This window comes from Aythya marila, assembly GCF_965140915.1.
Source record: "Aythya marila genome assembly, chromosome: 4".
Taxonomy (NCBI): Eukaryota; Metazoa; Chordata; class Aves; order Anseriformes; family Anatidae; genus Aythya; species Aythya marila.
In genome coordinates, this window is record NC_139045.1 from 45,448,658 (window position 1) to 45,461,348 (window position 12,691).

Below are 12,691 nucleotides of genomic sequence, written 5' to 3' on the forward strand. Positions count from 1 at the left end.
GAGCTCTCCATGGCTCACCTGGGGCTGGGGGCAGAAGCGGACAGTTTCTCCCCCCAGCAGCTCTGCGCTTCCCCAGCTTTAACTAATCTCTTGATTAATCTGTACCTAAGGGCTTAAAATAGAGCTTGGCTCACCAGGGTTTGGCTCAGGTAGAAGATGAGCTGCCCCTTGTGGTTAGGAGCCTGGGCTTTCTGCAATGTCACCACCAAGGTGGGCTTGCAGCATTTTGTCTTCCAGGGGCTGTCAGGGTTGCATTTATAGTATTTTGCACATGCTCAGGCGTGCAGTGCTTACCTTTCCTTTTTCTCCTTTAAGAGTTATAGTGAAGCAATATTAGAACTGCTATTTTTAAGACTTCAGTAAAGCAAATAATAAAAATGTGACCTTTTCCCATACAGCGAGCTGTGTCTCCTGTTATGTTAGCTCATTTTTGCATAACATTAATGTGTATTTTTAGTCTGGTTTTGTAGCCTTGATTCTTGAAGAATGAAACAAAGAACTGCAAAGAAAAAGAAAGGATAGAAATGGTTAGTGTGTCGTACCTAAAAAGTGATGTCTGCAAATCTTGGGGAGGACAGGGGGCTTCCAGCCAGTTTCTGAAGGAAAACTTTGGCATTCTGGCATCCCTGAAACATCAGGGAGGTAGGGGATGGCACTGAAAAATGAGTGAAGAAACAAAGTTTGAAGCATTGTAAGTAAAAAGCACTGTTAATAAAATAGCTGCTTTTAGAACAGGAAGAAGCATCCTAGCTGAATTACCCAGATAGTTTAATTGACGTTGAAGAGGAAATGAAAGGCTGTGTTTATAAACATTGTCTGGTTGTAGAAAATAAAAGCAGAAGCATTTGTCACTTGTCGAAGTGTGACAGATCAGTGGTACCCACGCAGCCGAAGTCCCTGCTGCAGCTCTGGAAGCGTAACGTTGTTTGGAAACCTGGTGCTGTTACAGGCAGTTGCAAAACTTGTCGCTGGTTTAACGAAATTGAGTTGCTGCTGTTGGACGCTGGCGCATTTTGTAGCAGTCTTAAAGAGATGATGTCAAAAGAGTAGGCGTCCCCAGCACCCAGCTCCATCAGAAGTGTGAATGCATCTCTGTCTGCCTACGTTATTGCAAGGTGTGAGGTCTGTGCTCTGTTTATTTTAAATTCAGGTGGGTGACCCTTTCCCTTTAATGTGTTGATTCACCAGTGAAGTTTACAGTTTTCATTGTTCTTAGAAGGGAACGGATATTAAGGGTTTGTTCCTGTTCAGATCTGTTCTCTAAACTTAGCATATGTGTCTAATCCGTCATCTTCTTAGCTGCAGGTCGAGGTGGTTGTCCGAAGGAATTCCCATCGCCAGTGGCCTGTGTCTTTCTGCAGTCCACAGAGTGGTCATACAGTGCTCTCTGAGCTGGGATTAAAACTGTGACCTGGAGGTCAGCTGCTTCATCTAATTGCCATAGCATCTGCTCCTGTTTACTCTTGGTTACCTTAAAAAAGTTCACTTGGCTTCGCATGTTGCTCCTGTAGCCTGCCCTCCAGCCAGAAGTCATTTTGCTCCCTCAGGCATGTGAGATGCTGCAAATGAATGTCACAGAGAGAAATGTGGATGCTTGCAGCTGTTGTTGCACATTGTCACCTCTGCTGAGGTGATCTAGCACGTTGATTACTCCCAGCTCATTATCCTGCCTTCGTGTCCCCAGGCAAATTTCTTGTAGACCACGTCTTAGCTGTATGGGGCACCCATGTGGCAAGCACGTTGCAAGCTGTTCAGGTGCTGCCAGTCTTGCACACGCCTGGCTTCCTCTGCCCTGCTGAGAAAGGCAAGCTTGGGGCAAGCAGGGAAGGTGAGGAAGGGGTGTTGGACAGAGTGAGAAGAGCTTTGTGACAAACTGTGCTCCACATTTGTCTCTCTCATGTGCACAGGAGCACAGGGAAGGCTTTTTTGGATGTATGTTCTGCAATCTGCCAAAATGGCACTAGTTATGTGGTAGCTGAAACCTGTCTGAATGCCCTGCGAGGTGGAACTGCTGTTACAGCAGCACAAGAGTCAGTCTCTTGCAATAATTACTGCAACATCCTTCCCCTTCTGTTTCCTCCTTGCTTCCTGAGTGCTGCTGCTTTGATTTTTTTTTTCCTGTGTTACCTTTTAATCAGTAGCTGTATCTTCTTTTTTTTTTTTTTTTTTTTTTTAATATTTTTCTCTTCTCTCCTTCCCCTTTCCACAAATGTTTCCGTTCATCAGAAGCCTATTTGGTTGTCTGAAGGGAGTGCCCTGATGGCATTTTTGTTCTGCAGTTGAACAGAACAGCCTGGAGCCTGGATTGTCAGGCTCTTGGCCGAGCCCATAGTTCTCTGAAACGCAGCATCACTGCTGAGACAAGGATAGATGTGCCTCAGGACTCCCTGCTTCCTACCCACCTGCGATCCATACATCTGGCTTGTGTGGTTTGGGAGCGCCGCGGTGGCTGCCAGTTGGACATCAGGGGCTCTCTGCCTGCTGTGTCCCTGGAGAACTCGATGTTCTCTCCCCACTTCAGGCAGGTATTGAGCCAACTGCAACTTAACTCCTTGTTTTCAGTGCTGAAAGGCTCAGCAGAGAGAGTGGCATAGCTGCTGGCTTAGGTAGGTGTTAGACCTTTGCAAAAACCTGCCCGTGAGAAGCAGGATCCCATGGTGGCTCCTGCTGCATTGCTGTTCCAGGCAGACGATTGCTAAACACATTTTGCTGTTCCTAGACAGCTAGGACCAGTTCCTGCAAACACTCATTATCATGTAGTGATGAGTGTTTGGGGCTCTAAGAGGTCTCTTGGAAACTTAACAAGTGTTTACAGGACCAGTCCCAGCATTTCCAAGTTTTTCCAGTATTCAGTCTCTTAAACTCTAAGCATTTTTGATGAAGAGATTGTGCCTCAGCCTGTGCATTGGGGATTGAAGCTGCCAGCCTAGCGTGCAGCAGAAATTCAAATGATTTGCTGCCACGGATAAGCAATCTATTCATTAGGTTGTGTCTCACCTTTCTGTTGGGTTCTATTTCACACTGTCACCCTGAACATAATTGAGAGAAGATTTAGACTGCTAGGGAGAATTGAGGCATTCGCACAATTCTGAAAATATCAGGCAGGGGAGATGAGTACTGTGTCTAAATTTTGTAGTGCATAATGGTTCTGGAGAGTTAACATAAAAAGGAGATTTTGGATGTAACACAAATCTAACACGAAACCTAAAAGGAGATTGTACAGAGAGAGAAGGGAAATAAGCATTTAGATTTCATTTTCTGTTCACTGTAACGAAAATGTTAGACATCACCATACTGTAATGTTGGCTGAACAAGAGCCAGCAGTGTGCTCAGGTGGCCAAGAAGGCCAACGGCATCCTGGCTTGTATCATAAACAGTGTGGCCAGCAGGGCTAGGGAAGTGATTGTCCCCCTGTACTCAGCTCTGGTGAGGCCGCACCTCGAGTACTGTGCTCAGTTTTGGGCCCCTCGCTACAAGAAGGACATGGAGGTGCTTGAGCAGGTGCAGAGAAGGGCGACGAAGCTGGTGAGGGGCCTGGAGAACAAGTCCTACGAGGAGCGGCTGAGGGAGCTGGGCTTGTTCAGCCTGGAGAAAAGGAGGCTCAGGGGAGACCTTATCGCTCTCTACAGATACCTTAAAGGATGCTGTAGCGAGGTGGGGGTTGGTCTGTTCTCCCACGTGCCTGGTGACAGGACGAGGGGGAATGGGCTTAAGTTGAGCCAGGGGAGTTTTAGGTTAGATGTTAGGAAGAACTTCTTCACTGAAAGGGTTGTGAGGCATTGGAACAGGCTGCCCAGGGAAGTGGTGGAGTCACCATCCCTGGAAGTCTTGAAAAGACGTTTAGATGTAGAGCTTAGGGATATGGTTTAGTGGAGGACTTGGTGCTAGGTCAGAGGTTGGACTCAGTGATCTTGAGGTCTCTTCCAACCTAGACAATTCTGTGATTCTGTTCTTGTGTTGGTCTTTGAAGCAAAGCTTGGGTTGCATCAGCAGAGTATAATGTGCTGTTCTTCTGCAAAAGAGATGTTCAATACCTGTTTTTTCTCTTCCAGGTGAGCTGACTTAAATGAAAACAAAGCAATGGCATATCCAGATGACAAGGGCACCACAGACAGGTAGGAATTCATTTTGTGTAATCCTGGATACCTGGGTGCTGAGACTGATTTTGAGATGGTTTAAAAAAGATAAAAACCTCAGTGCAAGAATCATTATGACTGGGTGGGATGAAAGTGGTTTCAAACTAATGCTATCTTTTACCAAAGAATTGATGCCTTTTGTAACCTGCATCTATTGTGAAATGAACTGTGTGGGACTCTGAGACCTGAGAAGTGATTTTATGGGGGTCATTTTTTCTGCAATTCCCATTACTTTCTCATGAGGCTCTCTACGACTGCCAGTAGATCACAGGTCAGTGTTCTTTTCCCCTGTTTTGTGTGCTTGTCCTGAGGCATGAAAGAACAGCGATCGCTGCAAAGCCACATAAGGGGGGAGGCATGGGTGGGCAAAGACCTGAACCTAGCTATTGGAAAGACACTCAAACAATATTACTGCCCTTCCTCTGCTGTCACCCTCCAATGTAGATCTTCATCTAGACACATTCAGTTGGTGATACAGCTGTGAAGAGTTAGCCATTAAAAAATCTATTTCTGGGTGGTTTCTGTTGGGAATATAATGGATTTTTGCCTGATCAAAATGCAAACCAAAACTGTGGGCATTCACTTGCTCAGTGTCCTACATACCTTTCTGCCTCATCTAGGGATTAGATATCACTACAAAATGAATCTGACAGCTGTAGTGAATCTGAAGGGTACAGTGTGTTCTGTACATAGATGTTATCTTGATTCAATTGGAATATAAATCAGGATATTTAACACTCGTTCACAGTGTGGTTTCTGACAGCTCCAGTGCCAAAGCCAACAAGGACTATAAACTTCTCTCTGTTGATTTGAGCTGTTTGTGAAAGTCCTTGCTGGCGGTGGAACGTTCAAAGACACGAGGAGTGATAAGTGAGTGGTGCCAAGGAAGATGATGGAAATTCCTCCTGATGGCTGCCAAAAGCTAGTAGGGTGCCGCCTCCAGTGCAGTCTCATTCGTAGGAGAAGGTGGTTTCTTTTTTTAAAAATGTTTCCTTTAATTTAAATACTGAAGCACAAAGGGTTGCTTTCCTCTCTTTTCTCACGAATGTTTGATTTTCAACATCTGTAGAGAATTTTTTTCCATAACTGCCTGCATTTATCTTAGTCGTCTATTGTTCAAGTTAAAATAACTTCTTGGTTATATTCCTCCCCTCTCATTTTTTCACGACAGTACTGATTTGCCCGCCTTTGCCCTGCTGCTTCTGTAGCCTTGCTGTAGTCGTGCAGTATGGGTTAGACCTGGTGAAATCCGAGTGCTTTTCATTGCCTGGCGGGGATGGTTTGCTGGCAGCCAGCTCGATTTCTGAGAAGCGCCAGGTTAAAGAAGGTGTGATAAAGCAAGCCTCTGGAGAAGTGCTCTGCTCCATCAGGGTCAACAAGGAGCTTTGCTACCTCAGCCTTCTCCAGGCTCTTGCCATTGCTCACAGCAGGCAGCTTGATTCATCTTGCTAAACTGGTTTTTGTGCATGCTTGCATGTACTGGTTTCTAGGTTTTACTTGCTTTCCAACTGTACTTTGGAGGCAGGAGTGTGGGGACCAGACTAATCTGTCTCCTTTCTTCCAAACATGGAGCCTGTGAAACACTGCTTTATGGTGCTATAGCCTGTGCTTTACAGTAGCAATCCACTTACTTGTTGCACAACTACTTCCTCGGCTGGTGGTGAAGGAAGACAGGAGAATATCAAGCCCTTGACAGGTTTGTGCAGGGTTTGGGATTGCCAAAACGTTAGCTGCTCTTTAAGGATGAACTTGTCTGCTGGCACGCAGCCTTGGGTTTTCTGCAGAGTTGAGGAGGAGGAGCGGAGAAGGAGGGTGCTGACAGCTAAGAATACTCCTGGAGCTGAGTGGTTAGAAATCGCCTGCAAGTCTGGGGCAGCTGAGCCTTGCAGGAGTGCCATCTTTGCCTTCTGACACGGTGCAGAAGCCCCCTTTGCAAATGAAAAGGCCACCCTCCGCTTCAGGTATCTGGAATCACAATATGCGTTTGACCCTTTTCACCCCCCCATGAGGACTCATCAGCAGCAATAAATGGTGGTGGTGAGATGTATTTCTAGTCAACAGAGCTGGGAGGGCCCATGTTAATTAAAAGACAGCAGTGACTCTTGAAGACTGAAAGTAAGGGTGTGTGTCTGTTTAAAAAAAACAGATGTGGTACAGTGTAATGAGATGTTTTGAAAAGGTTGGTAGGGCAGGAAGCTGACCTATTTCTGGGTGTAAACAAGCCTATGGTTTATTTTACAGCAAATGTGATACTTGAGGAAAGCTTACAGGCCATGTAATGTCTAATGATTTTAATACAGTATGGTATCTACTCCCGTATTCACTCTGTGCTTGCTGAACTGTTTTGCAATAGTGTAAGCTTCTGGGATTTGTCACACAAACATAATGGATTATCACACATTTATTAGTCTAATGTGTTATTGCATTTTTTTCCTGAGTAAGGGATGCTGTATTGCCATTTGGACAGTCCCTGATCTGTATTTGTTGGATTCTTGCACCAGAAGTTAGGTACTGATTGCTGTCATTAACATTTTTGCTTCTTTTGTTCTTTCCCCACCAGCACTTTTTTAACACTTCTTGAAAACAAATATATATAAAGACTTCTTTCATAAAACCTAGAAGAACGCCCATACATACCCACCCCACCCCCTGAAAGATGTTCTAGCAGAAAAGGCCCCGCAGCAACTAAACTTCATAGCAGCTAAAAAAAGAGTCATGTACAGATTGTCTTCCTGAAGTTTTGTGAAGATGTGGAAAGCTTCTAGGTGCTTCAGGAGGAACAGGTTTAATGGCTTAACAAAGCTGAAGATAAAATGCCACATGGATTTTGAATGTCTTTCAAAATCCATGGATGTGTGAACTGAGCAGTATGGAACTGATACTCAGGTATGGCAGGTATTGTTACTGGTGGGTTGAGAGAGAATGCTCTTCCTGCAGTAGGAGCACTGATTTTTAATCCTGTTGGCGATGCTGTAGGTACTGTCTTGGGCCCTTCTCAGCCTCTGCACCTTGTTTGAAAATGTCACTTTATGTTCAAAACATCTGAGCCTCTTTTTTTCCCTGTACATGTCAGCTTCCTTTGGGTCAGCACCCGTGGATCCAGCTAGGTAAATGGCTGGAGGAGGCGGTGCTTCATGCATAAAATGCACGTAATGTACCCGCATCCTGTGTTTTACCCTTGATGCCTGAGGTCAGCAGTCTGGCATTTTCAGGAATTCAAAATTAGGAAATGATGGCATCTAGGTTGCCTGTGCAGCTTCGTTTGCTGTTCAGTGGGATTTGCATTTCTGTGCGATGTTTAATCACCAGCTTCATCTCTGGAGAAATCCATTCTCATTCAATCCGTAGGTAGATAAGAGTGGATCTTCTAGTATTGAAATGCTGCTAAATAGCTTAAATACTTGTTGAATTGTGATCACCTGTAGGAAGCTTTTCCTGTGATGTTTTTAAGAAGTATTGCTCTTCACCTCAGAAGTGCATTCCTGAGCATGCGATGAGATGGAGTATGAAAAGCTTATTTTATTGTTTTGTTCTGCTTGCATTTCACCTCACGGAGACTGTTTCCTTGGCTCGGAATGTGTTTTTCAGAGACAAGGACTTGAAAAGGGGAAACTTGTAACCCTGGTGGGTGAATAAAAAAACAGGTGGGGAAAAGCTGCAGCCTGCTAATCTTGAAAACAGATGTAAGGGAGGGCTCTACAGCTGACAGGATGTACTCGGACAGAAAGCTTTCTTCGGGGAACCACTGATTTGTTGGACTTGAAATGTTCCACAGGAACTCATCGGTTTTCATCAAGTCTTCCAACCGGAATGGCACAATCTTGTTTTTAGGGCAGCTGGTGAGCCAGAAGCCAGAGGCTGGGAATGTGGGGCCTCTCGCATGTCCCCTGGGTTGTGAGTTTGAAACCTAAAAAATAGCATCATAATGGCATTCGCTTCACACGAATCTCTTGTGGTGTGGGATTTTTGAGGCTTTGTTCTGGGTGGGCTGTTCCGTGCTCTGCCCCCCTCTCTTTCCTTTAACATGGAAAGTGGATGCCAGCACAGCTCAGGAATTATTGTTCGTCGCTGTTGGTAGAAAGCAAGTCCCTGTCCTGCCCAGCCTCTTTGGAAAACCCCAGGAAGCACAAGTAGGATTGTTGAGATGTTTTAGAAAATCTGAAAGGACTAAGATGTGCTTGAGCAGTTTACTATCTTCCTTGTTAATTTACAGTATTGAGAAAGAGCATGTTCAGTTCTGTTTTCTTTTAAAATCCCTTTTATATCTTCACCAAGCTTGAAATGTTGTTTTCACGCGTCACTCCCAGTATTCTTTCCCTTTTCTTTCCCCAGAGATACCTTCCTCGGAAGGGAGTACAAACCACTCTGCAAGTCAGAAGTAGCACGTAACTGTGAGCAGCACTAGGGGAAGCACAGTGCAAGCATCCTACGTCTCACAGTCCTTTCCTGCTTCAATTCCTGGTTGTGTTATTCCTCTGGTCTAGTAGTCAGCAGGACCCTGGTGTTCTCCAGCTGTGCTGTGCAATTTTTGCACTGAGATTTCAAATTATTCAAGTATTGATGTTACTTGGAAGCTCTGCCCAGGCGTTATGCATTGCGTGACATCGTGGTGACTTTGTTCATCTTTTTAAAGGCTGATATTCATACGCTTTTTATTTGAATTCACCGTCAAGCCAAATTCAGCATGATGCCAATTTGGGGACGGGAGGACACCATTAGGATTGCTTTGTCCTGAGGACTGGCAGTGGGATCTGTGTGGTTCATGGCCATGTCTTAAAAGACTCATTCATATTGTTGCCTAGGCATCAGTGATACTGTCATTTCTTAAATTTGAAGCGCTCACCTTTGCAAAAAATAATAGCAACCTTTTCATCACAGTGTAAATTCAATTAAAAAATTAAGCCAGCTGCTAGGCTGACATTCCTGCGCCACGGCGTTATACAGTCATCCTTTTGCTTGACCTGCAGGTCTGCAGCCTCTTCAGAGCTCAGCAAAGGGCTTTGCTTTGTGCTTTGAAGAAACTGGTGGTAGGCATCCTCACCTGGCAGCCTGAAGGGTGGTAGACATCTGTTATCCTGGCTCAGTGGCTCTCATGGATGCTCATGAGATGTGAGGAGGGCAGAAATGTTGGATAGTGACGTATGGAGGGCTCTCTCTGCCATGTTCTCTCGGAGAGCCTCTGTGCTACCTGTGCCAGTGCCTCACCATGGCACAGCCATGCTGGAAGGCCATCACCCTGTTAAACATCAATGCCTCTGTACAAGGTGGGAATCAACAAGTGCTTCTCAAGCAAAAGGGCAGAAAACTGCTAGAAACTTTCAGTGCAAACAAAGCATATTGTTTGTGATGATTCTTTCCTGGAATAAAAGCTTAGCTGTTCTGGCAAGAGTATATATGTATATTTGTCATCTATTGTTATGACCAAAAGGGCTGAAACGGATTGTATTTAATCTTCAGGGAGATAACCTTCATGGAAATCTTTAGCCTGTACTATCTGGATTAAGAGAAGCTCTGTGAACAGCCAAACAGGGCCTTAAAACAGACAGCAGCTCTGTCTGTAATTTGACAAATGACATTTCTTAAAATTTCTTAAGCGGTCTGTCTGTGCAGTGCGGACAGGCAAAAGCTTTGTTTGGTATTGGAGACAAAGAGGAAGCCTGTAAGTATCTAATTTTCAAAATTGTCTTCAACACAGAGCAGGTTCCAGCCTGGTTAAGTGTAGGCAAGGGGCTTGAGATATCCTTTACTGCTGCTGTCAGTCTCTTCGTACAGGACTGAAGCATCCAGGCGTGTCTTCAGAAAATTTGTACTTGGTCTCACAGGAAGGAAAATGACCCTTTCATTTAATGGTCGCCTTTGACAAATTGCTTAGAAGCTGTGTCGCCTGGCTTGCATTAAACATCTGGAAATGTAGTCTGGACTTTGGGCCCAGGTCCAAATTCATTCCTAGTCAAGCAGATCTGACATTTGGTCCGAGTCTTGATGTCTCCCTAAGCACTTGTGGAGCCTGGAGTACTCAGCATTCCCTTCATGTGGGCGAGCAGCTGAAGTGCAGGGCTTGGAGAGAGGAATGCTGACCACCACCATCTCCATCATGGGCTATCTGCAGGGTCGAATCAAAGTAATGGGATTGCCTGCTTTGTGCACACTCAGAGATGAAACTTTGAGATAGATTTCAGCTCATTTCCTTTCTCTGCGTAGTACCCCTTCTTGAAAAAAAAAAAAAAAAAAAAAGGTTCTGTTGTTGCTTGCATGAGGATGGTTCAATGAAATTTTAAGTACTTGACTTGAAAAAATGTAGATACTCTTTAAAAAGTAAATGCATCTCTTCCCCTTTTCCCCGTTTCCTAATCTCTTCAGCAGAAATTGCAGCAAATAGTGTATAACTCTCTAGGGCAATCTTTCTTTTTGGGGGAAAGCCCCTCTAAAACACTGGCTGGGAATGCAGTCCTGGTGCCAGTAACAGTATGGTTAACTATCAGTGCTTTGGGTTATGCTTACATCCTTAGAAGTTTCTAGCAGCAGTGAACCACGTCCTTTGCTCTGAAGATGTCAGGTTCTTGGCATTATCATTTTCTTAGGGGAAAAATGAAGTTCCTTGAAGTGACAGATTGAGGATGTGGGATTATTTATGTATATATATTTTCTTAAGTCATAATTTTAAATGGTGTGATCAAGCCCTACGAAGAAAAGACAAATTTTGAAAACTGCAGGTTTTTTTTTTGTTTGTTTGTTTTGTTTTGTTTTGTTTTTTGTACTCTTTTTGGTCATGTCCATCGCGCTGAACCCAGGTTTTGCCAGTTAAGGGAGGTGAGTGTCCTGGTAGAGAAGATGAATATTGGCACAGAGGGGTTGGAGAGTGTCCATCCTCGGTGCCACTTGACCTAAATCGGTCGTGTTTTGGGGACAGGCGCTAGAACACCCGATATCTCCACACCGTGCCACAGCTGGCAGGCTGAGGCGGGCCCCCCCCCGCGCCGCCTGCAGTCGCTCCGCCCGCCCCCCGCGCCTCCATCAGCGGCCGGGCCGGGCCGTACCACAGCGCCTCTCCCGCGGGGGGGGGTGCGGGGGGCATCGGCTCGCCTTGAGGGGCGGCGGCCGGGCCGCGGCGCCCCCCGCTCGCTGCCCGCCGCGGGGCCGGGCGGAGCCGGGCGGCGACAGCGGGGGGGGCCCCGCAGCCTCCCCGGGGACCCTCGAGCGGCACCGGGGGCTGCCGGTGGATCCTCCCCGCCGCCGGGCGGTGCGAGGAGCCGGGGGAGGGCCCGGCCGTGGGGCGGGGGGGGGGAGCCGGGGCCAGCCCCGGCAGCGGGGCGCTGAGGAGCAGCTGCCGGGCGGCCGCCAAATGGCCGAGGGGCCCCGCGCCGGCCGGCGGCTGAGGCGGCGCCGCATGGGGGCCCGGCGCTGAGCTCCGCCATGGCTGCGCACTCCAGGTACGGGCGGTGAGGGGAGTTTGGGGGGGCTGTGAGGAGTTTGTGAGGGGTTTTTGGGGTGTGGGGGATCCTTCAGGAGCCGGGCTGCCTGCCCGGTGCGCAGGAAGGAAAATGGAGGCAGGGTTGTGCTTAACAAAGGGACCGAGCTTTGATTTTCCGGCTTTTTGGTTTGTTTTTTTTTGGCCTCCCCCTTTGATTCACACGATTTACTGGCCTCTGTTGTCAGTGTGTCGCTTTACAAGGCCCACATGCCAAGAGAGGGTCCGGTGTAATCCCCAGCGCTGCTGCCTGGCCTTGAGGCTTGGCCGGGCCCCGAGGCTGGGGGCTGGCCGGCTGCCTCAGGTCTCAGGGCCGTCCCCTGGGTGCCAGCCCCCAGCCCCATCTGTAACCCTCCGGGGCCAGGCAGCGCTCCCAGAGCACGGTTCTGACGCGGTGAAGCTGCGTCAGAGCGTTTTGGTGCGGTGAGTAAGAAGGCAACCCCTGTGTGCTTCGTTCAAGTTTAAAGCTGATCGCTTTAAAACACGTTTAAAAGGGAGTAGGAGTGAAAATGAGCAGCAGGAGTGAATCTCTTGCAGGAGAGAGAGAGGCTGCGTTTACCAGTAAGCTCAGTGCCTGTGATACTCCTCTTTTGGGGGCACAAGTTGGCTGTGGCATCCGCCTCATTGCAACACATACGTGCTGTATGAGTGCATAAAAGCTTTTCTTCAACAGCAAGGGGTGAACGCGTATGTGCAATAAATAACTGGAGTTATGCTGCATAGGAAGGAGAGGCCAAACGTCTCTGGAATGAATTTGTTAAAACATGCCAGAGGGTTCTCCCTGGTAGGCAGCTGATGAAAGATGTGGGCGAGCTTTTTGGTTTTGCATCTCTTCTTAAAAAAAAAAAAAAAAAAAAAAAAAAAAAAAAAAAAAAAAACCTGCAAGCTCAGTAAATTACTGATGAGGTGGTGTGATACAGAACACCACAGTGTTTGGGTATCGCTCGGTATGAGGTCTTCGGGCACTCCTCCGTCTGCTTGGGCTTGCTGTTTCTCACATGCTGGGTGTTCAGTATGCGCAGCTAGTGCAGGGGATGTGAGCCTGGGGAGGGTGCGGGTTTGGCAGCAAGAAAATCCTGCATCCGTC

At 46.9% G+C, this 12,691-nt stretch overlaps 1 protein-coding gene across 1 annotated transcript in view; it reads left to right on the forward strand.

Moving 5' to 3' along the window:
- Positions 1–11,427: 11,427 nt before the first annotated feature.
- AFF1 (ALF transcription elongation factor 1) overlaps positions 11,428–12,691 on the forward strand; it is a 67,075-nt gene continuing 65,811 nt past the window's right edge. The window contains exon 1 of the mRNA XM_082759251.1: positions 11,428–11,566. Within this exon, the coding sequence (XP_082615377.1) occupies positions 11,550–11,566 (17 nt within the window). The 5' untranslated portion in view covers positions 11,428–11,549. The remainder of the gene's footprint in view (positions 11,567–12,691) is intronic.